General features: G+C 34.6%; 1 protein-coding gene across 2 annotated transcripts in view; it reads left to right on the top strand.

Moving 5' to 3' along the window:
- Positions 1-23,011, top strand: part of NCAM2 (neural cell adhesion molecule 2) — a 276,313-nt gene that overhangs the window by 170,657 nt on the left and 82,645 nt on the right. For both annotated transcript variants that reach the window (XM_027713181.2, XM_039385372.1), the window contains exon 9: positions 9,842-9,992. In XM_027713181.2, coding sequence (XP_027568982.1) covers positions 9,842-9,992 — 151 coding nt within the window. The remainder of the gene's footprint in view (positions 1-9,841; positions 9,993-23,011) is intronic.

Consider the following 23,011-nt stretch of genomic DNA (forward strand, 5'->3'; position numbering starts at 1 on the left):
GAGATAAAAGTATTGCAATCTTAACCAAAAACAATACTGTAGGCATTTAAAATTAAGACCCTAAAAAACTTTCAGATTCATGAATTTCTCTAAGAATTTTAAACCCACAGGTCATAGGCTTTAGCAAATATGCCATAATTATGTTTAAAAATATTTCCAAGTTACATATAAAAATGTATGGATTTATATGATTAGATTAGTCCTTTTGTCTTTATTACCTTTATCATCGTATTTGTCCAAATGTGATTGTGTGATTTTAAAACATTACATGTGCATCATTCATCTTGTAGCAAGTACCAAAATATTATTTTCCTGAGTTTGATTTTTTTTTTTCTCTTGAGATACCCTCAGCAAATGTATTTTCAGGTGCTTTTATTTGGTAACTTTGCTTCTTCCATGGGCTGCAGTATGGACATCCCTTTCACCATGTACCTTCATGGGCTTCAGTTGGACAACCTTCTTGTCATGGTCTCCTCCACGAGCTCCAGGGGAATCTCTGCTCCAGCACCTGGGGCATCTCCTCTGCCTCCTCCTGCCTTGGTGTCAGCAGGGCTGTTTCTCACACTTTTTTCTTTGCTCCTCTTTTTCCTTCTCTTCCTCATCCAGAAACTCATTACTTCCCTCCAGGTCCCAGTCTCCCCTCTCAATTTGCCTGTGTACCAGAGAATCCTAAAGCTGTGGCTAATATTTTAGCTGAGATTAATTTAACCTCGTAGTCTCTTCAATCTGTGCGTTCTTACAGATCTGTTTCTCCAGTGATGTACTATACATAGCTTCTGATAATTTCGTTTAATAATATATACTCCTTGAGTTTCCTAACCTGTGCAGTTGAGTAGGCAAGGTTGTAAGCTGTCTGGAAATAAGCAAAAGATTGGTTCAAAGGTTTTGTTTCTCAATGATATTTTCCCCAGCAGCACGGCATGTTGGGTTTTCTGCTGCCATGTTTTAATCTTTGCTTTCCAACTTGTTTCAAAGTCTAATAGGAGGACATTTTTCCATAATGGTTTTCATCCAGTTTGGCTGATATGTCGAGTATGATCTTTTATTTATAGATATACTTATAAATAAATTTAGAAATGTAAATAGAGAAACTGTATTGGATACCAATTAAATAAAATAACTGGAAAACTAATGTCCTTTCAGACAGGTCCAGGTTAGCTCACTTTCTCCATTTTGCTTGCTACTGCAATAATTTCCTTTTGTTTCTTCAGTTACAAAAAGCCCTACAGAACTATCAGAGTTTGTGAGTGAAGACTTTTTGATCTGTGAGGTCAGCATCTGTATCCTGCTGACAATTCCCTTCTCCTCGTGACTCAAATAATGCATTCTCATTTCTGGCTTTCTGTGACTTTCCTTCCACTAAGGGAGCCCCTGCAGGGCTCCATCTCATCCCAGTTTCCAGACAGACTTCCTATCTGCTGTCTAGCCATAGTCATTTTAATAAAATATGCATCAACTTTGCAGTAAACTGGAAGGGATCCCAAGCTGCATACAACTACTGAACAAACCAGAAACTCAAATTGTGATTTATTTCTCTTTTCCCAAACAACAGTTTTGCTGCTCTGTGTTTTATCTGCATACCTTCCGCACATCACCTGTTCCTGCAGCTAAAGCTAAACTTTGTCATGAATTTTGTCTGAATTCTAAGAAAGTGAAATGAAGGCATATATACATGAATTAAGCTCTGATTCAGATTTTTGTGGCAGTATTAATTTTAAAGGCTGCTATATATTCTTACAGAAAAGTTTTCTGGCATACAACCTGTATTTATCCAAGAATCTGTTTTTGGTCCAAGTAATATGTTATCAGTTAAACAAAATAAACCAAGCAATTATACTTAGATTAAAGTGTTCAAGTCATAACAGGACTGAGTTATCTAAGTAATAAAGAGGGGGAAATAATATTACAGTAAAAATTGCATACAAAAGTTTCCTAGTTTTCTTTTCCTTGTTATAGTCACCCTTCCAGTATTCTCTGGAGACCTGTTTACATGCTTTGTCTTCATATGTGTCCAGCCACAGATTGTTTTGGTTTCTTTGCTTTTTATTTTTCCCCCCGTGTTTTCACCTGTTAGCCGCTGAAGTTGCAGAACTGCATCCTCCAGTCCCAATTAAAACAGGGAGCTACTGTTTTCTACTTAGATCTTTGCCATACAAAGTACTTAGCATAGAGCTAAGTGGAAACAAATTTGGGTATTTACCTGGTGACAAGGGACTTGCAATCATAAAACAAATTAAAATCACCTCAGACCAATGCAGCCTCTGGTAAGGCCCAAGAACCTGCACTGTAGCAGTGCAGAGCTTTTCCTAGGAACAGAACAATCATACAGGGCTAAAATCCCTGCTTGAAGGAAAGTTTTATAACTCTCTCTCTGGGCAGTGGGGTGTAATTTCACCATACTGGTTATTTCTGCAGCTGAAGTAATGTTTACTTCAGGTTTGAACTGACCCAAACAGAAACATGACCAGGTTGAAGTTCCTAGTCAGAATCACAGAATCAACTAGTTTGGAAAAGCCCTCTGAGATCATTGAGTCCAACCATGTTTGTTGCAACTAATACTGTGTATATATAATAGTGAGTATTCTTGCCCAGATGCACAGAGATTGAGTAATGAGTGAAGATTAAATTCTGGCAAATCACAGTATTTTAAGTCTGAGCAATTCTAGATCCCACACGGACATGTGTTTGGAGCCTTGTGCTATGCTACAGTCTTCCCTTATTTATCCTTTGCAGAAAGATCTTGTGACTCCAATTTGCACTGCAATTACCATTTTAGAGATTTACAAAGCTGTGAGCTTTACAAAGCATTATCAGTGTCCCATTCTCTTTTATTCAAAGAATCAAGTTACAATAAGATTTGATTGTCTAAACTAAAATGTAATTGTACAGTAAAATCACTATTTTTAGAGGCTGTTTTGTGTGAGGTCTGTATTGAATAAGAATATTGTACTCGATGGGGTTATTTCTGAAGTTTTACTGGGCTGACTCATCTGAGTCATGTATGTTAATGGCATTATAGCAGTGTTGGAGTAGGAATAAAACCACTGGATACGGTATTTATGAGCGAAGCAGAATTTCTAATTGCAAAGTACAGAAGTAATTATTACAGTTGTAATATTTCTGCTATACTTACAAACGCTCATTTGTGGTTACTGTTGTTATTTTTCATGGCCAACACTAATGCTTGTTTTGCTCTACGAGTTTTTTCATATGATGCTACTATTTTTGCCATTAAAAATCATCAGTAATTTCTTTCTTGTGATTTGCAACTTTAGCAGAAGTAATCTTGAGTGGTTGATCATCATATTTTCTCTCTTTATGATTTTTCTTTCATATTCATTTATGAGTAAAAACCAGTCAAGGAAAGAAGTTCAGTTTTCAGTGTCATGGCTTAGTAAGTGTTTGGTGTATGGGATATCTTGTGTCATCTTATTGCATAATGACTTAAGTTTGAAAGAAAGCCAGCAGGAATCAATGAAATATCAATCAGTTCATAATTTCAAAAAAATTATATGAAGCATTCAAGAACACATTTTTTTCCTGATATTGTACATGCTGCCTAACAACCTGCATAGAACCTGCTACTATTTCCAATCTGAATTCTTTAAGAGTAACTCCTGTGTCTGCAGTTGAACAGAAAATCAAAAGAACAGTTGTTTTTTTTCTTCAATATTAAGGGTTTATGTGACTTCCCTGGTGTTACACTATAGATCTACAAACAATAGGTTCTTCAATAATTTCTTCTTTGTGGAAAAACAAATTCCTAAGAAATTCAGGAATTTGCAGCATGCTGACATATATATTTAACAAGCTGCAGTTCTAAAAGTATCACAAGGTCTCCTATAAAAATCACTGAAGTCCAAGACGCTACTGTAGCATTATTCTGATTCACTGGACATTAAGGCATATGCACATAGCAATACTCTGGAATTTTCTGCTGTCTCCAACAGGTGCATGGATAGAATACATTTACCTGAAGAGAATGGGAAATATTGTGAATATACCATCCATAATCCAGAAGGGAGCTTCCATCAGCTTCTACACGATGATGGCTGTTGTGACTAACAGCCCTTTCTCTCATCATCAAAGGTAGATTTTCAGACTAGGAATTGCTGCTCACGTGCATTTTATAGACTTCTGGAATTTTATCATCATTTAGTATCAGCATGTCAGGTTGCAGTTCTTCTCTTTCATGCTGCTTCAAGAAACATTTTCACAAGCAATTACAATCTGCTTAAATCTCCCATATGAAAAATGTCAGCCTGAAGTGTATGACCTCAAGCTTTCCTCTCATGTGGATATCAACACAACCTGAAATCAGAAAACTTCCTAATGAAATTATGATTCATGAAATTCTGAACATGATTCTTTTATCCGGTATTTGTTTTCTCCTTGAAAATTCAGTGATGTGTACTGGGAACATGACCAAGACAACACAATGAGTTGACAGTTTTTAGCAATTTGGTCTGAAGAAGGAAGAGTTGGGATTTTTTCAGCTCTTCCCCCCTGCAATGTGAGGATCTTCAACAATGTTCACCTGAAACAGATCCTTTGGAGGAAATTTAAAAAGACCTTCAGTTTTTACTGAAGTTATATGTTCTTATAATGGCTTTTCTTTAGTATATTGCTCCATGTTTTGCAAAAGGAACAACAATCTCAATTCTAAGCCACTGTTTCTTCATCATTTCTGTTGTTAATATGTACAATGCACACCCAAAATAATACTAAAATACACAAGGTGTTGGAAGATATATTTGGTAAACATTTGACTGATAAAAACTGACCGATAGCATTGAAACCGTGGACAGTAATGGCACTTTGGTCACAAATAAGCTTTAAACATTACAAGAAAAAAAAGATTAGAGGTATTCAACTGGTCTGGATTTTAAATGTAGGGATTTTTTGCTTGCAGTCTTGTACTTGGACTTCAGGGGTTAAAGGAGTACTTCAGTCAGCCAAATGTTAAACTCTATAGAAAGGAAGTCAGCTGCTCTAACCATCCAAGTAATATTACCAAAATCCAGCTACAAATGAATCACCAATTTCTGCAACTCTTCTCGCCTTACATTCTTGTTTTCAGCCAACTCAAAATGCAAGTTTTGGCAGACAAACAACTTCATCTCATTTGGTGCTACATTTTCTCAGTGGGAGCTGGAGAAGTGGATGATAATTCAAACTCATCCACTAACCACAGCATCTACCTCTGCCCAAGTACAGCTTTCTACAGTTGTAAATGAATGACAACTTCCAAGCATCACAATCAGCTAATTCTCCCCTTCTGAGTAATTACACTGATTTTACTACAATGACAATGGAATTTTGCAGATTGAACACTCCATGATACCTGAATAAGTTGTTCTGTCCCAGAAGCTGTTCTTGTTGCCTTTTGGATGTTATTATCACTTCTCTGTTCTCTCTGCATGTGGAACCCTTGAAATGCAGAGTTATCATTGCTGTGATGCTGCCTTGGAATTATAATTTTGAAGCTGTGCAAAAATCAGTCAGATCACCATCATCTGGCCTGGGCTTTGGGAATATTCACACATGGAACTACAAATTGAGAAGCAAGAGCATGACAGAAGAACTCAATGAGTAGAATAACATATATGTCACAACAAGAATTTTATCAAAACCAAAAATAATGGGATACTTCTTATTTTTTTATTAGTGTAGGATTCATTTGGGTTTAGCTACGTATTCTAAGTAGGAATAATATTGCAATGCAGAAAGGTTTCATTTTTTCTTTTTTATTTTTTTTTTAAAAGGTACTTTTTGTATTTCAGTGGTGTCATTATGTATAATTTTACTTGGAGACCTGTACAGAAGAGTTTTCTTTGTCAATGACAGAGAACTACATTGCTATCAGTATTCAAAATAGGTGTTTTTCTTTTATATATTAGATTCTTAATCGATGGAGTGTGGTTTTCATGTGGATAAAGTCACAGAGTGACTTCACCTGAGTAAAACGCTATCAAAGTCTCTGCTGAAGACTTGTCACTTGTGTTTTAGCTTTATGCTGGTAATGGGGTTGTGGGAGGAAAAAAAACACCACTAAAGCCTCAAAACCCTCACTTTTATTTATGAATTCTATGAAATTCTCAAATTAACATTTATGATGAAAAATATTTTGATTTCTTAAGATTTTGTTATGATTCCCAAAATACTGTTAAAAGGTAATTTCTGAAGACTTTGGCATTCTTCCCATGTTTTAGAGTGTAAGTGTCTGTTAACAGACTTTCTAATTGATCTTTCTAAGGAGTATCTATATCTGTATGGAAGTGTGTTGTTCACATATGTTTTCAGACCTCGATGGCTATTCATGCTCCAGGATGGAGGATTAATTCAATGAATGAGCACAAATAATGAGTACTAGACCACAGAGACTATTCTCATTGTCTAGGGTTTTGTTTTGTACATTTTTATACTCTTCATTAATACTAAGAAATAAAAACACGGGTACTCAGACTGACAGAAGACAGCATAATATGTATTCTACATCTCTCCCACTATAATATTTGAAAGGAAAAATTTAGTAGGTGTCCATTATTATTTCAGGCAGACTTGAGAGTTACTGACATTATTAATTTATAGAGATTATATCTATATTTTGATTTGTCCCCATTGGCAGCTCCAAGGCTTTTTTCCTGATGGGGCTTTTCCCTGAGGATTACTGGGCAGGTGCAATGTACTTGGTGTTCTCACGTGGGCTGTCTTCTCCTCTCCATGTTTTGGTGTGTTATGATACCAGATATGGTGCTAATATGTGCTCTGCATAATTAGTGCAGGAGAGAAATAAACCTCAGAAAGATTTTACCAATGGTTACAAAGCTCTGGTGGGTGCAAACCCCAAGATTAATGCCGCTTCTGTTTGGAACTGTGTATTTGCTGTTCAAAGTTAAATAGAAACACTGACATTGTGGATCCATGTCTCTATTAACTGACTTACACCATAAAGCAGTTTAATGCAACCACACTAGTATTTTTGAAGTACTTGTGAAAAATTCATCATACTAACTACCATTTTTTATTTGCATGTTCCAGGAATCGTCTCATAGACACAGACACCTGCTTCAAAACATTGCCTTTAATTAATTTATTTATTTATTAAAGGAATTTTTTTTGTTTGTATTTGCACTGTTTTCCTTAATGCGTTTCTGTGTTGAGGAATGTCAGGCTATCAGTGTATTTTTAATCAGGTATTGCACCATATTTGCAGAAAAGAAAAAAAGAAGTTCTGCACTATCTGCAGAATAGGTCGAGGGAACAGGACTTCTTAAACTGTTCATGAAGATGTCACAGTATAATACACATTATAAGCAATGTACTGGAACACATCTTATACATTTTTTATTATTAGGTAGCAATTTCAATGAGACAACTTTGAAAAAATAGAAATTATATTTAGAAGATACATATTTTTATGACAATTTGAGTGAAATTTTCTTGCCAACAATAGTTGTTTTATTTATTTTATGGATTTTGAACCTAGTAAATCCCTCTTACAATGTTTCTCACCATTTATTTGATTATGAGAATAAATGATATGGTTTTGCAAAAATCTCCTATCATTCAGACTATTTATTAGTTTGGCTTTTGTCCTAACTATATATCTAAGATATATTATGTCATCTGTATTTGAATTGCAGAGTGTGAAAACATAGGAAAGTTATTTTGGGTACAGTTAACATTTTTTTCCAGCAGTACTAGAAAATATTTAGATAAATTAGAACAAGATTGAAAAATTACTGTAAAAACTATTTATTTTAAGGAACTTTGTGATAATTTGCATTATTGTTTTCTTTTATAACATCTATTAGCACTCATATCTGTGCTTAGGATTGTATGGAATAGCAAAATATATAATAGTGATTTTAAGTATTTGGAATTATTAATGAACTGATGAATCACTAATAAGTATTTACTATTGTATCTGTGATTCATAGTCACAGGTTGTTTCACAGTTTTAAATGTATCTTCTTAGGGAAATATCTGTCATCAAAGTAAAATCGGAAATTAAATTGCTGAAGTGTATTTACATTTTAGGTGGGAATAATGTAGATTGACCATGGTATTGCATGAAAAAAGAAGTAGGGAAATAATACTGTTATTAACTATGTCATAGAAAGTACTTGTTTTACCACTTAATATTTTATCTTAAAGAAATTGATTTTTAATTATCCCAAGAATTCCTTCCAAAAGCCATGATATTCATTACTGTAACATATTTACAAGTAGCATCATAACTTGTGCTTCTTTAAACTTATAACGGAAACAGAATTTTCAGTATTAGAAATTACATAAATGACAGCTAAGTGGTCTTAGTTACTGACTTTTACCAATCCAGAGGGGGTTTTGTTTGCTCTTGCATTAGAATTCCATGTCTCTAGTTTATGTACTTTAGCTGAGAGGTGCTCACAGGAAACACAGTTCAATGTTCTTGGATTCTGACATGGGATCAGAATACATTTCTTTCCACATAAATAGTGATAAACAGAATGCTTTGTCTGACTGCTTTCCAGCAAATATTTTAAGATCTTAATTGTGTGCCTTTTTTCCTCTATTAAGTCAAGGAACAGCTGTGCAGAGTTAAATGCTCAGTCACTTAAATATCAGCTGCCTCATGGTATTCAGTGTAAAAGGAGTAAAATCCAGACTGTGTACTGTAGAACTGAACATTAAATCTGTTTCAAGTTTAAATGTGACCCAATGAAATAGTTACTGATTTTCCCTCCCTTTTCCACCTCCCTTAATAATGAAGGTAGGTGAATATCAGTATTTCTAATAATATTTTTTTCCTGAAACAAAAATAAAAACCAATGTACAACAAATTTCCCAAAGGTTTCCCAGAGAAGTTGTGGCTGCCCCATCCCTGAAAGTGTTCAAGGCCAGGTTGGATGGGGCTCTGAGCAACCTGGTCTGGTGGAAGGTGTCCCTGCCCATGGCAGGGAGATTGGAATGAGATGATCTTTAAGGTCCCTTCCAACCCAAACCATTCCATGATTCTATAAGTACAGAGCAGAACCAAATTAAAAATAACTCCTTTTTCCTCACGTATACTACTCTATGAAGGTCAAAGTGCCAAGCAGAGGACTTTTTTTTTTTTAATTATTTTGTTCAGTTGTCCCCAATATTTATATATGCTTTAAATTCAAATAATTTGGGGAGAGGAGTTGTTATGGATAAGGATTTTTATGAATTTGCTAAATATAAAATTTATGCTCTAGAAAATTGGAAGCCAGATTATTCTTTCTCTCTTGGCCTTTTCCATCCAATAATATGGAACTGAAATCCAGAACTTCCAGTTGCATTTATGGTTCAAGTTTTTTAACAATTTTGAGCTTCTGACTAGAAAATGTGAATAATGAAAATAAATCTATGGCTGGATTTGTAGTTTGGCTGTCATCTGAGGGGTTATTTCTGCACTGCTGAGGACCAGAGAGATGATGCTAACTGTAATCTAAGATATAATGACCTTACATGAATGCATTTTCATTAACTGCAGCTTCATAACACAGTGAGTGAGATCATAAAGAAGTTTTGAGTATGGAGTTCACTCTTGAAGTCATAAGTTGATATATTTTGTGGTTTCTCTTGACAATGTTCCTTTAAGCATGTACTTATTCCCTTGATTATAGTGTCTAGAAACAGAACATATTTTTCTATATTTTTTTTTTATTTATTTGGAAAATTTAGAAATTGCTTAGCTGTCAGTAATAACTTCACCGTAGGTGAAGAGGTGCTTTCAGTCATTCTTATCAATGGTGTTTAATATATAAATTATACATTGATATACATATATAAATATATAAAACCTTCTTTTTTCCTGAATCAATGTAAACAGAGCCCAGATGGCCGTATAGAAGTCAAAGGGCAGCATGGAAAATCGTCACTGCATATTAAAGATGTGAAGTTGTCAGATTCAGGGAGATATGACTGTGAAGCTGCAAGTAGAATTGGTGGGCACCAAAAGAGCATGTACCTTGATATTGAATGTAAGTTCTAATATTTTGTTTTCTCTTTTAAATTTGTTTTAAAAGAAAAAAAAAGTACATTCTTAACGGAAGGTCATTTTTTCATGGTAACTCGTATTTGAATTTGCGTAAATGAAGAAAGCATGTCCTGTAGATCGTTATTCTGTGGAGGAATCCTGTCTTTTCTGAAGTTGATAAGAGCGTTGTCAGTGATTTAAGTGGGACAGGATTTCATCTGAAATCATATTCCAGTGGTATTACCCACTAACTTAAGGTTAAGCTTAATAGTTTCAAATCTTTGGGCTTGCTGAGACTGCTGGGGATGAAAAGTATTCAGCAGGATAAGGTAAGGACTGATTTGAGCAGCAGTTCAGTCTTTAGCTTAACCTTCTGAGATTCAACAAAGTCCCTTTTTTTTTTTCCCCCACCTAGTTCTGTGATTTACTAATCCCTAAAAAGTCTCTCGCCCCTGTTATAACCCCTCCTGGAGTTATCAAGTTGGTGACAATCTCTTTTACAGATTGCCTTTATTCAAAGCACTTGAATTTTATCCAGTAGAAAAGGAGATTGTTTTTGCTTATAAGAGTGTGATGCTTTAGAAGACAATCAGAGGATATAAATCTGAAATATACAAAAACCCATTGGAAAATTGTCTCTTCAAACTGTACTTCGAATTTATGAGCAAAGGTCTTCGAAAAATGAAAAAAAAGAAAAACAACTTCATTTATATTTCCTTGTTATTCCATTTTTGTAGAGGTTTTCTAGATACATTTTTTTCCAATACATTTCCAATATAGTCTGAGTGAGCCTGTTTAAACTGAGTCTCTGAAGAGAAAAAGTCTTTCCAGTGGGAGGACAGAAGTTGGAGTAAGATCTGTGGCACAGGAATATAAATAAGGATTGCAGACCACTGAGTGATTTACTGGGGAGTTCTGAAAGGGACTTCAGTATACATTTGTGTGTTCCATCTTTTTGGCAGAGGAACAGTGCATTGTGGCATAGGAAATAAATCTGGAAGCAAAACAAAGAATAGTCAAAAGAGTGGTTAGGAATTGAGAGATTTACCAATCCAGAAGACCTAGAAATAAATACAGTGTTTATTAATAGCTTTAACATAGATAGTCTTCAGTAGTCATATAAAGGTATTTTGAACTTTGCAAAATATTATTTTGGGAACATGTTAATTTGCTGTATTTGTTTCTTTAATGAGTACACTGGTAATAAGTTATATGTATTAAAAGGAAAAAAACTAGATAAAAATGGAAATTCAGTGAAGATTTTGAAAATTTTCTGTGAAATCCTGCCTACTCTTCACATAGTAGTATAAAATATATTCTTTGATTATGACTATATAGCTGCTGTACTTTAAAGTTAAATATTAATACATTTTATATTCAGTAGAGAGACATGAGATGCACCCCATGTTATAAAACATGGGCAATTGAAACTTAAGAATTTATTAGCAACACAGAATTCATACCGAAGGGCATGACAAAATCTCTGCATTGATACAATATATTATTTTAATCTAAAACACCTTTCAGGGTAAAAGTTTTAGAACAGATGGCAAGAATTTAAAAGTAACATAGTCTTATAAAAGTATGGCAGAATTAATTTTAAATGTGTGTGGGAACAATCAAATATAGTGTATGAGAAAATAGAATAATTTAAAGTCTGAATTTATGCCTTAGTAGACAATTTTTATACAGCATAAAATTTTCTACAGTTCAAATGAAACATAATTTATAAAGAACATAGAAATATTATTCTATTGTCAGAGATATCACACATTGTAATGATTACTTTTAATGTATAACGCAAGATTTGTATTATGACATTTCTAAAACTGGAGGTTTAAGATTTAAATACTTAACTGATAATGAGGTTTAAACAATTTTTTTTCCAGCACAGGTGTTTGAATAACAGAAATACGAATTTTTTCAAATCCTTTATGTCAGGAGTTTTATAATGCAAGGAAAATATTTCTGGGGTGATACAATTTAGGTCTATCTCCATTCATATTCTGATTAATGAGTTAGAGAAATGTCTTGCTTTCCTTTGCAAATAACTTTGCATTGGTACATGAAGTGCAAGTATAACTTATTTATCTTGCCCAGGGAAGAAAACACTTGTCTGAATGGTGAAGAATTCTTTAGTTCTTTAAAACAGTGTCCCCAGGAGGAAGTGTCTTTTTTCCAGCCTCATCTTCCATCAGTCAAGTCTCTGTCATAAACTTCTGTAATGAAACAGCCTCTTCAAAGAATCTTTCAGCACCTCAGTACCACCACTTCCATCCAGTGCTGTGTTGTTACAAGTGCCAACAGTCCTTTTCTCCACTAAAAATACCTTCTTTTATGCAGCAGGTGTCATAGTTATCCCTCATTCCAGCTATTGCACTTCATGAGTTGCAGGCCAGGGAGCTTCAGCAAAAGGCACACGTTCAAAAACTAGGCAGCTTATTTGTGGTTTTGTAGTAAACTGGTAAAAACAGGGGGAATCGCTGTAAGTCTGTGAAGTGAGTTTCATAAAGAGGATTTGATTCTCCTTGTAGTATTTTCCAAGTGATATTTTTTCAGCATATTATTTACAGTTACAAACATTGCTATCAGGGCTTCTAGATTTTTTTTTTCCCGAATATTCATTTACAAAATTGCGTAAAATGCTTCAAAATATTTTAATTTTCTCTTCTATTATTTTTGTTGCATTCTCTTCAAAACCAGCTTTGAAAAGAATTTTTTCAGATATGGCTGACTCTTGCAGTCAAGCCATTTCAGCGGAATTTTTTATTATTTTTAATAATATTCTCATTTAAAGCTCAGCAACTATTTTAAAATTAAAATATAAATAAATAAGCAGGACTTAATTGTTTATGTTGTTCCACAGTTTCTAGATGGAACCAGTCAATGCACTTATGTCTTTTTGTAAGTTAGTAACAAAGCTATAGCAGTTTCCTTTGTATGTTTTAATACATTTGACAGTCTGTGTAGTCAGGAGAGGAACATGGTTCCATCACATCCTGAAATGTCAGTGCAGTCAAACAGGTCTAGTGGAGGGACAGAGTGCTCTGGTGTCACTCTCTCATCCCGTTACTTACTGACCCCTATCAGAGACCTAAACTCACAGTAGGATTGCACAGTTTCCATATTTTATCCTTGCTCTCTGTTGGGGATGTTCTTGATGATAAGAGCAGTTCTGCAGAACAGGAAGAGATTATCAGGTTTGATACCAATTGGGCACAGTTAACCCTGCCTTTTATCTCAAGTAAATGCTAAGCAGACATGAATTGCAGGGAACCCAGGGGCATTTGTGAGGATTTCTTCCTGCAAAGTCATCTTTGCATTTAGTTTTTCCCATATAAAGTAGTTTTTATATATATGTAAATGTAAATAAGTATGAAAAATAAATCGAAATTACATCAAAAATAAAAGTACAATTTGTAAATGCTCTTTACTAATGGATTTCCTTAACTGCAAAATTTGATTGCAGACATGAAGCCCAGTGTGTATTGGATGATAATAGTAATAATAGAAGTAACACGTCCTTTGTTACATCCTATATGATGTATATTGGGTATTAAGATGTGTCTATAGTGATTATCTCTATGTTTATCATAGACAGAGAAATAACTATATCTTTTTTAATAAAAAATGATAGAAATAAATAAAAATAGATAAAGCAGGAGATACTCTAAGATGAAGTTTTCAGGAGGGCCTGAGGAGATTCAGGCATAAATCTCAGTGAATTATGAATTGATTTTGCATATAATAATATCAGGCATCTCTTAAAATTTTGGTTTTGCTATGCAGATGTTTAACTTTCTATATGGTATTTTTTGTCTTTTTAGGTGAGACATAATTGTTCTGACAAATACATGCTAGGGTTAGAAAGGAATCTTAAAAACCATGATACAGACCTGGCTAAATGAAGAAAAATTCTGATGAGAGAACTCGTTATTTCTTGGGTTCCACAAATTTGTCACTGCATAATTCACATCGGAGAAAGAAAAATCTTGATTTTGACATGTTCAATATGCTACATCATCTTTCATCATAGTATTATTCTGAGTTAGGGTGCACTGATTTACTAAGTCGGAAAAGCTTCAAACAAGCCAGTAGTGAACAACATTTATGAGCCTTGAAAGTGACTCTCTCTGTGCCCTTAGTTTTCCCTTCATTGTGTTCAAACTGTTCATTAATCAGTCAGAAGCTTTCACAGAGTTCAGTTTTTTCCTCCCAGGTGCACACCTTGTGTAAAATGCTGGTGCCTCTGACTGCTCTGTTACCACCAGGTGCAAATTCCTTTGGACAGTGGTCCTTTTACTGGAGAAAATATATTAAAACATGTTCTTTGGAAATGTCTTTGTTTTCTCACATACTACCTGGGAAGCATCCTGATTCAGAGACCTTTTTAGCTGCAATTACCAGTTTTTTCACAGCACTCTATTTCTATACTAATTCTGCAGTTATTGGATGTGCTGGATGGTCAAAAAATGCCTCATGGTACACAAAGACTGATTTTTTGGGATATAATCCTCTATGACAAACATATTACACTGAGTAGCACGGTACACTTTTGTGTGAGATCAGCCATGCAAGTAGTTGATAAACATGATTTCAATAGAAGCAATTTCTAAAAAAAAAAAAATAAAATTAAATAATTTAAAGTGTCTTCCAAAAAAGAGCAGTTTTTCTCACTATGACTTTTCATACAAATCTGAATTTTGTAGTTATATTCCTTATTAGTTAAGTACTAATTTTCAGTGGTAAAAAAAAAAAGCATAGCATGTGCAACATAGTCCTTACTTGTAAAGAAACCTGTGCAGTATTTATTATACTACTTTACTGCTTATCAGAAACAGGCTTTTTTACTTTCTGTTTGTTTTTCCTTGCCACAATTTGAAATCAGTCTCATTAGTGTTACAGTCTTGACCTTTGTTTCCTGAATTGATTAGTCTTTTGCCTTTTTACTTTGTTGTATGTTAGCTGGATTGCACTGCGATTGATGGAGGTGCTTTGGATTCATGCAGTTTAATTTTATATCTTTGCAAAATACATACAACATTACTTTAAGAATGTTCAAGAGATGGTATACAAATTGTATTTACCTTCAGGGAAACAAGGCTTTGAATTCGTGAAAATGCTACTACTGTGTGCGGGATGTCCCAAATGTTATCATAGAATCATAGAATGGTTTGGGTTGGAAGGGACCTTAAATACCATCTAGTTCCAAGCCCAGGCCATGGGCAGGGACACCTTCCACTAGACCACATTTCTCAGAGCTCCATCCAACCTGGCCTTGAACACTTCCAGGGATGGGGCAGCCACAGCTTCTCTGGGAAACCTAGATGTGGCAAACGTCAAAAATTTCAGCTGCCTACTGCTATCGTAAATTAGAATAAATTCAAACAGTTCATACTTTAGATTTGGTTTCTGTTAAAAGAAATCGGTGAAGCAGCATCCCATTGCTCCTCACAGAACCACAGAATGGCTAGGGTTGGAAGAGATTGCCTCTTTCCTGTCTCTGGACACCACTGAAATAACGTGGCTTTGCTTTCTTTACGCCCTCCCATCACCCATTAATCATGAGGGCCCAGCTCTATCTTATAACAGCCAGAAAGAAACCCTAATAAACACAATCATATGGCCTAGGAAAGAAACAAATGACAAGAAAAACCGTCAAGAGAAACAAAACTTTGCAATAGTCTAGAAAACATTTGCATCTTTTCTGTTAAAATATTATTGGCTTTACTTACATTTATTCCTGTCAAATTCACAAGTCTAAATGAGAAAGCAAAGACAGCAAAGGTCAATCTTTCACATTTTACATGTGATAATTTTGACATGTCTTTGAAGCTCATGAATATCAATTGCGAGATTTTACCATTTTCATTCTTTGACCACCTTGTATGCTCGCACAGAAGGAAATTTGATATGCCATTGCAGTGGCTTCAAGGGGGTAAGAATGTTGAACTCAGACCAGAAGATGAGGTTTATTGCATAAAATCACCTTCCAAAACCGTTTCAGCAAAGCTTCCCACATTGAACCAGAGATGAACGCTTCTGTTTGCTTTATCTGATGTTACAACAGTGAGTGTGGCAAAGTGGATAAATTATACTTTATTCATCTAGGTAGTAAATATACCTATTGTTTAGCCCAAAAGGGTGGAAAAATACTTTAGAAGAGAAATTCCGTCTTAAAAGCTTTTTGCCTATATATGTTAATGACTTGTTAAAATGTGATATTCATGGTAGGAATTTCTCTAAATTTTTACCTAAATGAGCTCTATACTACATGTTTTGGTTGGCATTGCAATGAACTTGATATCATTTAAAGTAGATGTTTGCTACGTTGGTTATTTTTTCTCTTAATAGAAGAATACAATTTTGAATTAATAAAATAATTTAGGTTTCATTTTGTTTCACTTCTAGTAATTTACTCATTAATATGTACCTATGCTTTTTTTCACATATGCAATTTTGAAAAGTAAAAATAGAAAAAAAAAAAGAAAAAAAATGGAAGAATTTTATGTTTCCTTGAAGATGTTTCTGTTTCATGAGTTAGTCTTGTAGGATAAAAATGTTTAATATTTACATTGATAATGACTATGCAAATTTTAAATGGTTTTGCAAGTAATTTCATATTATGTTAAGTGTAATTTATATTATACACTGATGACCTGTGAATAAAAAAAAAGGCAACATGGCCTTTGTCCCTCTCTATACCTCCAAGAGAGATCCAGCAGAACAGGAACAATACATCTGAGAATTATGAAGAAAAAAATCAGGTGGTATGATAAGTGCGATGCTGAAAAACTGGAACTTTAACAAAAAAAGGACCTTAAATTGAGATTTTTAACCTCTTTTTCTTTTTTTTTCCTGGTTAACTTGCCTTAAGAGCAGAATACTTGGCATTACTTGAAATTGGTATTTTTAAATACCCAGTGAGGTTGAACACACTGTACTGGGGGTCAGAGGGACATGAGGTGTAGCTTTAGAGGCACCACATGTTAGAAATGGTGCTGGATATACAAAGAAATTTCAGCAATGCTGATTGGATTTTTAGTTTGTTCCTTAAAGTTTTTTAGAGATTTTATTCATTGTTTTCTGGACATCAGTGTATGTAAAAATGAAGTAAAGACATAACAACGTTAAGAGTTCTTGGTCCATACAACAACAATTATTATTTGGGAATATATGAGAGAGAGATGAGGGAATGGAGGGATGATATCAAAAAGAAGGCATGTTGTGGAGGTAAGGATGACAGATAGAAAAACATGGAAGGTAAAGACTGGACAGGAAGAGAGGTGGAGTTAGGAACCTGATTTGAGAAAGGCATGGCAGTTTTTGACTTCTGGCTATAAGAGAATTATAAAATCTAAGATTTGATGTAAGAAGTCTGGCCATCCTAAATTATTCCAGTAACTGTGTCCAGGAATGCACATGACATTTGAAAATTTGATACAAAGTAGTACCATTCCATAATAATGTGTTATTAATTGGCAACACCTGATAATTTTATTACTAAAATGAAAATTACTGCTATGTGAGAGATGTGTAGGGGGAGTCTTCATGTTCTAGATCTGATGGCCAGTGTTATTGGTGATTTACTGAGACAAGAAAATGATTGATAGACACATGCAAACAGGGTTTTTTAAGCATCACTATTGACATACTTAGGTTATTTTGTCTAGCTATGTTTTCTTTATAATTTCTTCTAATTTAAACTGGCTTAGGTAATTTTAGAGAGGTAATTTTTAGGTAATTTTTTAGATAATTTTTCCATTCACAACAGATATTTCTATGAAATTAAGTGGTGTTTCAGTTTGTTTTGTTTTGTGGGGTTTTTTTGTTTATTTGCTTGTTTGTTTTTTTAATTAATCAACCAAATACAATTCCTTAATGTCAAGTGGAATTCAAAGAAAATTAGATACATTGAATTTCTGCAACTCTGGCAGCACCAAGCACCAGAACCATACATGCATTCATGGCCCACCATTTTTTAAGGTGACAACAACATGCTTTGCATCTAGCATAAGATACCTTATATTCATGACAACTAATTTTTTTCTATGTTTATGGAAATGGAGCAATTGGTGTGGGAGTTGAATATTAAAAATATCATCCTGGTCAAGTTTATCAGAAAGTAATACTGCTTTCCAATAAGAGGGGGATTCTTACTCTTCATAAACTGGAGAATTAGTTGATAATTCATCATACTATTGAATATCAATCTTTTATTGTAATGCATTTTGAAAGGAACAAAGAGAATGGAGCAGGGGAAAGGAAACATTACTGAGAATAGTGTTTCCTGCACTTGCTGTGAAAAGAACATATACCTCTCAAAACTCTTGAAATTATGAGCTTGATTCTGAAAAAAACCCCAAAACCCAAACCTCTGTTTTTAGCTAATAATCATGGAAATTTAAAATTATTATATGATAACTTTCATTTGCTTCTCTATTTGGAAACTTCCCATGCAGATCTCGCATGTTTTTCCTTGCAGCCTCACAACTGTGGCAGTAGAAGTAAAGAGAAAGTTAGTTCTCCAGTTCCTATGCTCATTTTCAAGATGATTATAGATCAAAGTATAACCACCTAACCACATTTCTGAAGTCGTTCTGATATTATTTTTTGTTACAAATGAATATGTGACAGTTATTGCAGTTGTCTGTGAAGGTTCTTCTACTTTTTATTCAAGAAAAAGCTATTAGTTTTTAAATATTAATTATTGAAAACAGGTGTGAGGGAGAAAATACAAGAGAAAGACAGATAGCTGTTAACCAAATTGTTGCAGAGTTACGAAAAACTGAGGTGCTTTTACAGGACCAATAACAAGGACAGTACTAGATTTGCTAGAGGATGTGGTTTATTAAAGCCCTTAATGATGGGAAACTTATGCTAGTATTAATCATCTAAGAGAGAAGCTTCCAATAATATACTGCAGGAAATGTCCAGCATCTTAGGCCTGACAATCTGTTGCATATTTTCATTGTATGATCCAGGAAAACAAATAATTTGAGGAACAAATAGCCAAAAGTTTGAAAAAGTATGTTCTTGAATTAAGCAGTGCAAATCTCATTCTGCACACAAGTTTTTGATTACATTTTTCTGGACACATGGACTGAATCAGGTAATTTGCTATATCTAATTTTGTGTATTACACTGAACGTACACCAGAGCTGAATCTTTGAAGTCCTTAATTTAATTACCTTCTAGACAAGACAGGTGATGCATTAGTCTGCTCTTGAATAACTGTTCCTGGACATTGTGCCTAACAAGGATATCTAAATACAACAGACAGCTTTCAGGTCACAGTTTACTTCTCCTAAATAATCTCACACAGGTTATCCAGAATGACTTCTAATTGGAGTACTGACCTGCCTGTTTCTTTCTTGTTTGTGAAAATGAACAGGTTGAGTTTAGCTGATGCTGGTGCCATAACATTAACTACTCTAAAATGCCAGTCTAAATTTGCAATACCTTGTAGAATCCTACGCTCATAAAATAGTTTTGTTTAATTTTGTATCTTTGTAATATTGTCTTTGTTCCTTTTAGGCATCATTTTCATTTGGCTTGCTTCATGTCTCCAAAATAATATTCCATCTTTCATAGCTGAACCTTATAACACTGCTTATGAACTTTTATCACATCCTGGGCTGTATCCAAAGCAGTGTGGGCAACAGGGGAGGGACGGGATTCTGCCCCTCTACTCTGCTCTGCTGAGACCCCACCTGCAGTGCTGCCTCCAGCTCTGGGGTTCCAAACACAAGAAAGACGTGGACCTGCTGGAGCAGGTCCAGAGGAGGCCACCAAGATGATCGGGGAGCTGTAACACCTCTCCTGAGGTTGATAGAGTTGGGGTTTATCAGCCTGGAGAGGAGAAGGCTCCAAGGAAACTTTTGCAGCCATTCAATATGTAAAGGCGGATTATAAGGAAGAGAGAGAGAGAGGGACTTTTTATCTGTAGTGCTAGGACAAGGGACAATAGTTTTAAACTAAAAGAGGGCTGTTTCAGAATAGGTTTTAAGAAGAAATTCTCCCCTGTGAGGGTGGTGAGGCCGTGGCACAGGTTTCCCAGAGAAGCTGTGGCTGCCCCATCCCTGGAAGTGTTCAAGGCCAGGTTGGATGGAGCTCTGAGCAACCTGGTCTAGTGGAAGGTGTCCCTGCCCATGACAGGAGTGCTGCACTAAATGACCTTTAAGGTCCTTTCCAACTCAAACCATTCTATGATACTGTGTGCCTTTATTAACTAACATGAACAGTAGCTTTTGTACATTTCTTTGTGGGTTTTTTGTTTGTTTGTTTGTTTGTTTTTGTTTTGGGTTTTTTGGTTTTTTCTTTGTTTGGTTTTGTTTGGTTTTGTTTTGTTTTCTGTAGAGTGCCAAAGGTTCAGGTATAATAAATACCATCAGTGTCGATTTTTTTAAAAACTGACTGTATTCAAGCTTCTACTTCTATTTAGCTATTTAGAAGTCCAGCATGCTCCCTTAACTGGTAGTACTTTGTTTATAAAAGCTTAAAAGCGGGTTTTCATTTGCACCCTGCGTTGATTTTTGTCAGGTGTAAATTAATTCTGAGCTACATAGAAGCTAAGCAGAGCATATTATTATTCTTTAAGGGTTTTAATTTTCTAACTGATCTGCACTGAAGCCTTTTTTTTTTTTATAGAGTACATATATTGCCGCTAAAGATCCTCAACATATGTAAACATATGAGAAGGTCCACCTTCTCATTTCTGATTGGTTTTATTTAATTTTCAGTTAATAGAATTTATTGACAAATATTCTGTTTATTTGTTTCTTAATTATTTTAAAAAACTGGAGAGATCAGATTTTGCAGGCATATAAAATAGTCAACCTTATGTTTTCAAAGCCTTGGCCTTAAGATTTGTTATTTTTTCATGCTCTATTTTATATTAAACATATTTTGTGTTTATGTTTGATAACTACTGATTCTGTAACCATTTAAGCATAATATACTGCAGTTGGTGATGAAGGGCATACCAGAAAAAGAAAATTCTTTTTATAAAGCAATTATTCCCTTCTAACTCAGTTTTTAAAATTTTATAAAGAATGTAAAATATCTTTTATTTGTAATGCAAGAAAATAATTTCCAGACTTATTTTCTTTGTGTAAAACATCACTCCAGGCACCTTAATCTATTTTTGACTAGGAAATAAAAAATCATCTCCTTTAAGATAATTTTTCTGAATCAAGCCATTAGCACAGTCCTTCTGTTTTTCCTATATTGGAGCTTTTGACTTCTGGGGAAGTGGCTGCAAGACGTTTTTACTCAGACTTTTTGAGAGGGAAATTGTGAAGCTCTTTTTGTTTTGGAATGCTTCACATTTGTGAATTGTCAGTTTTGAGATATACCTTTTTTTGACAGACTTCTAGTCCTACTTGTGTTTTTTTATGTTTATGTGTACTAGTATCTGTAGTCACGTAGAGATGGCAGTCCATAACTCACCTAATCTTTTAAAATATAAACAAATACATACTATGGTCATCCAAAATTTACCTTTAGAAGAGAGAGCACTCTGAACTAGAAGTCCCTCTTCTCCTAAATGCTTGTACCTGCAGTATAGAAGTGTACATTACTTTTTCACTTGTAAGACTTCTAAAATAGGATATGAGTTTGCCACATGTATTTAAATCAACAGAGAGCATCAAACCATATAATGTTACCAAGGAAGTTACTCATATTCAGACAGAGCATCTTTCAGTCTTCAGCATTCGTGCCTGTGTTCATTAACAGAGAAATTCTGAGAAATGTGCATTGGGAGACAGTGCTTACATAAACTTTGGTGTGAAATAACCCCATTTGGTGCCTCACAAACACCCTGATGAGATTTATGGTCCATATGTCGAAAACATTATTGATCCATCTGTTGAGCAGGCAGAAGTCAGTTCGCGCACTCTTCCTACAAGTGGATCCCTCCATGAACTTCATTTCCAGAGGAAAAGCCAAGGCTCTGACTCTTGGTATTCTGAGACTCCTGATCATCCTTATCCATAAAACAGGCATTTGCAGTTTGCTTTTTTCTTCCTATTCTCCCCTAGCGTGACATGTCACACTCTGAAGACTTTTTGATAGCCCATGCTTTACATTAACCTGTGTAGATGATGAAATATGGGTTTTTTAAAGGTCCACGAAAATCAAGAGCACTAGAATTACTTATTAAAACATTTGGAACACAAAAATGAGTTCCTGTATCTGGTAAATAAATTCATAGTCAGACATGCTTTAGTTATTTGGGTGAAACTGCTGGTTTTCTTACAAAAATAAAGACTGAACAGTTATTAAAGAAGATGATGCTGGTGTTGAGCAATGTAGCAGCTTTGATCTGTGCTTTAAAACTATTCATAGCAATTCTTTTCGGTCAAAGCCTGTATGCCTGCATGCAGCAGCAGCATATGTCATCAAAAAGCTGTTCTTTTTGACAGAGGCGAACACAGAAATAAATTGAAAACGTGAACTTGAAAGAAAAGAAAAAAAAAAAGGAAGTGGTTTTTAACCATACCTGAAGCTAAATTTCACTTAGTACTTAAATGTGCTCAGTTCTGGTCTCTGACAGACCTATTAGCAATTTTCTAGCCTAAAGTTAAACAATTTGTGAGAAGACTAGAATAGGTTTTCCTAGAAATATCTAGGAGCTATTTGTCAGAATAAAAATATATACCTATATATTTCAGATGTTAAAAAGCTGTAACCAATACTTCTCTTTAGGTATTAAAGTGCTAAGAGAGTCTCCTTGAATATAATAAAAAGAATATTTTCTTAATACTCATAAAATATAAGTAAAAGTAGAAAAAAAATTGTAACCAAATATTTGATAGGCAAAAATACTGTTTACTTAAGACATAAGCAGAAGAGGAGGGGAAAAAGCTACTCCCTCTCATTTTCTAGAGACCACTAAACTGTTCTTGCTCTCCAGAGAAACAGTGAATAGAACAGATAAATCTTGTCACTACTGGCATTGTGATCTGAAAATCACAGTCTGCAAAACAGCAATTTCCTCTGTGTCAGACTCAGTGTTTG

This window comes from Pipra filicauda, unplaced genomic scaffold, assembly GCF_003945595.2.
Source record: "Pipra filicauda isolate LSUMZ 115617 unplaced genomic scaffold, ASM394559v2 scaffold409_size848515_pilon, whole genome shotgun sequence".
In the NCBI taxonomy this organism is placed as follows: Eukaryota; Metazoa; Chordata; class Aves; order Passeriformes; family Pipridae; genus Pipra; species Pipra filicauda.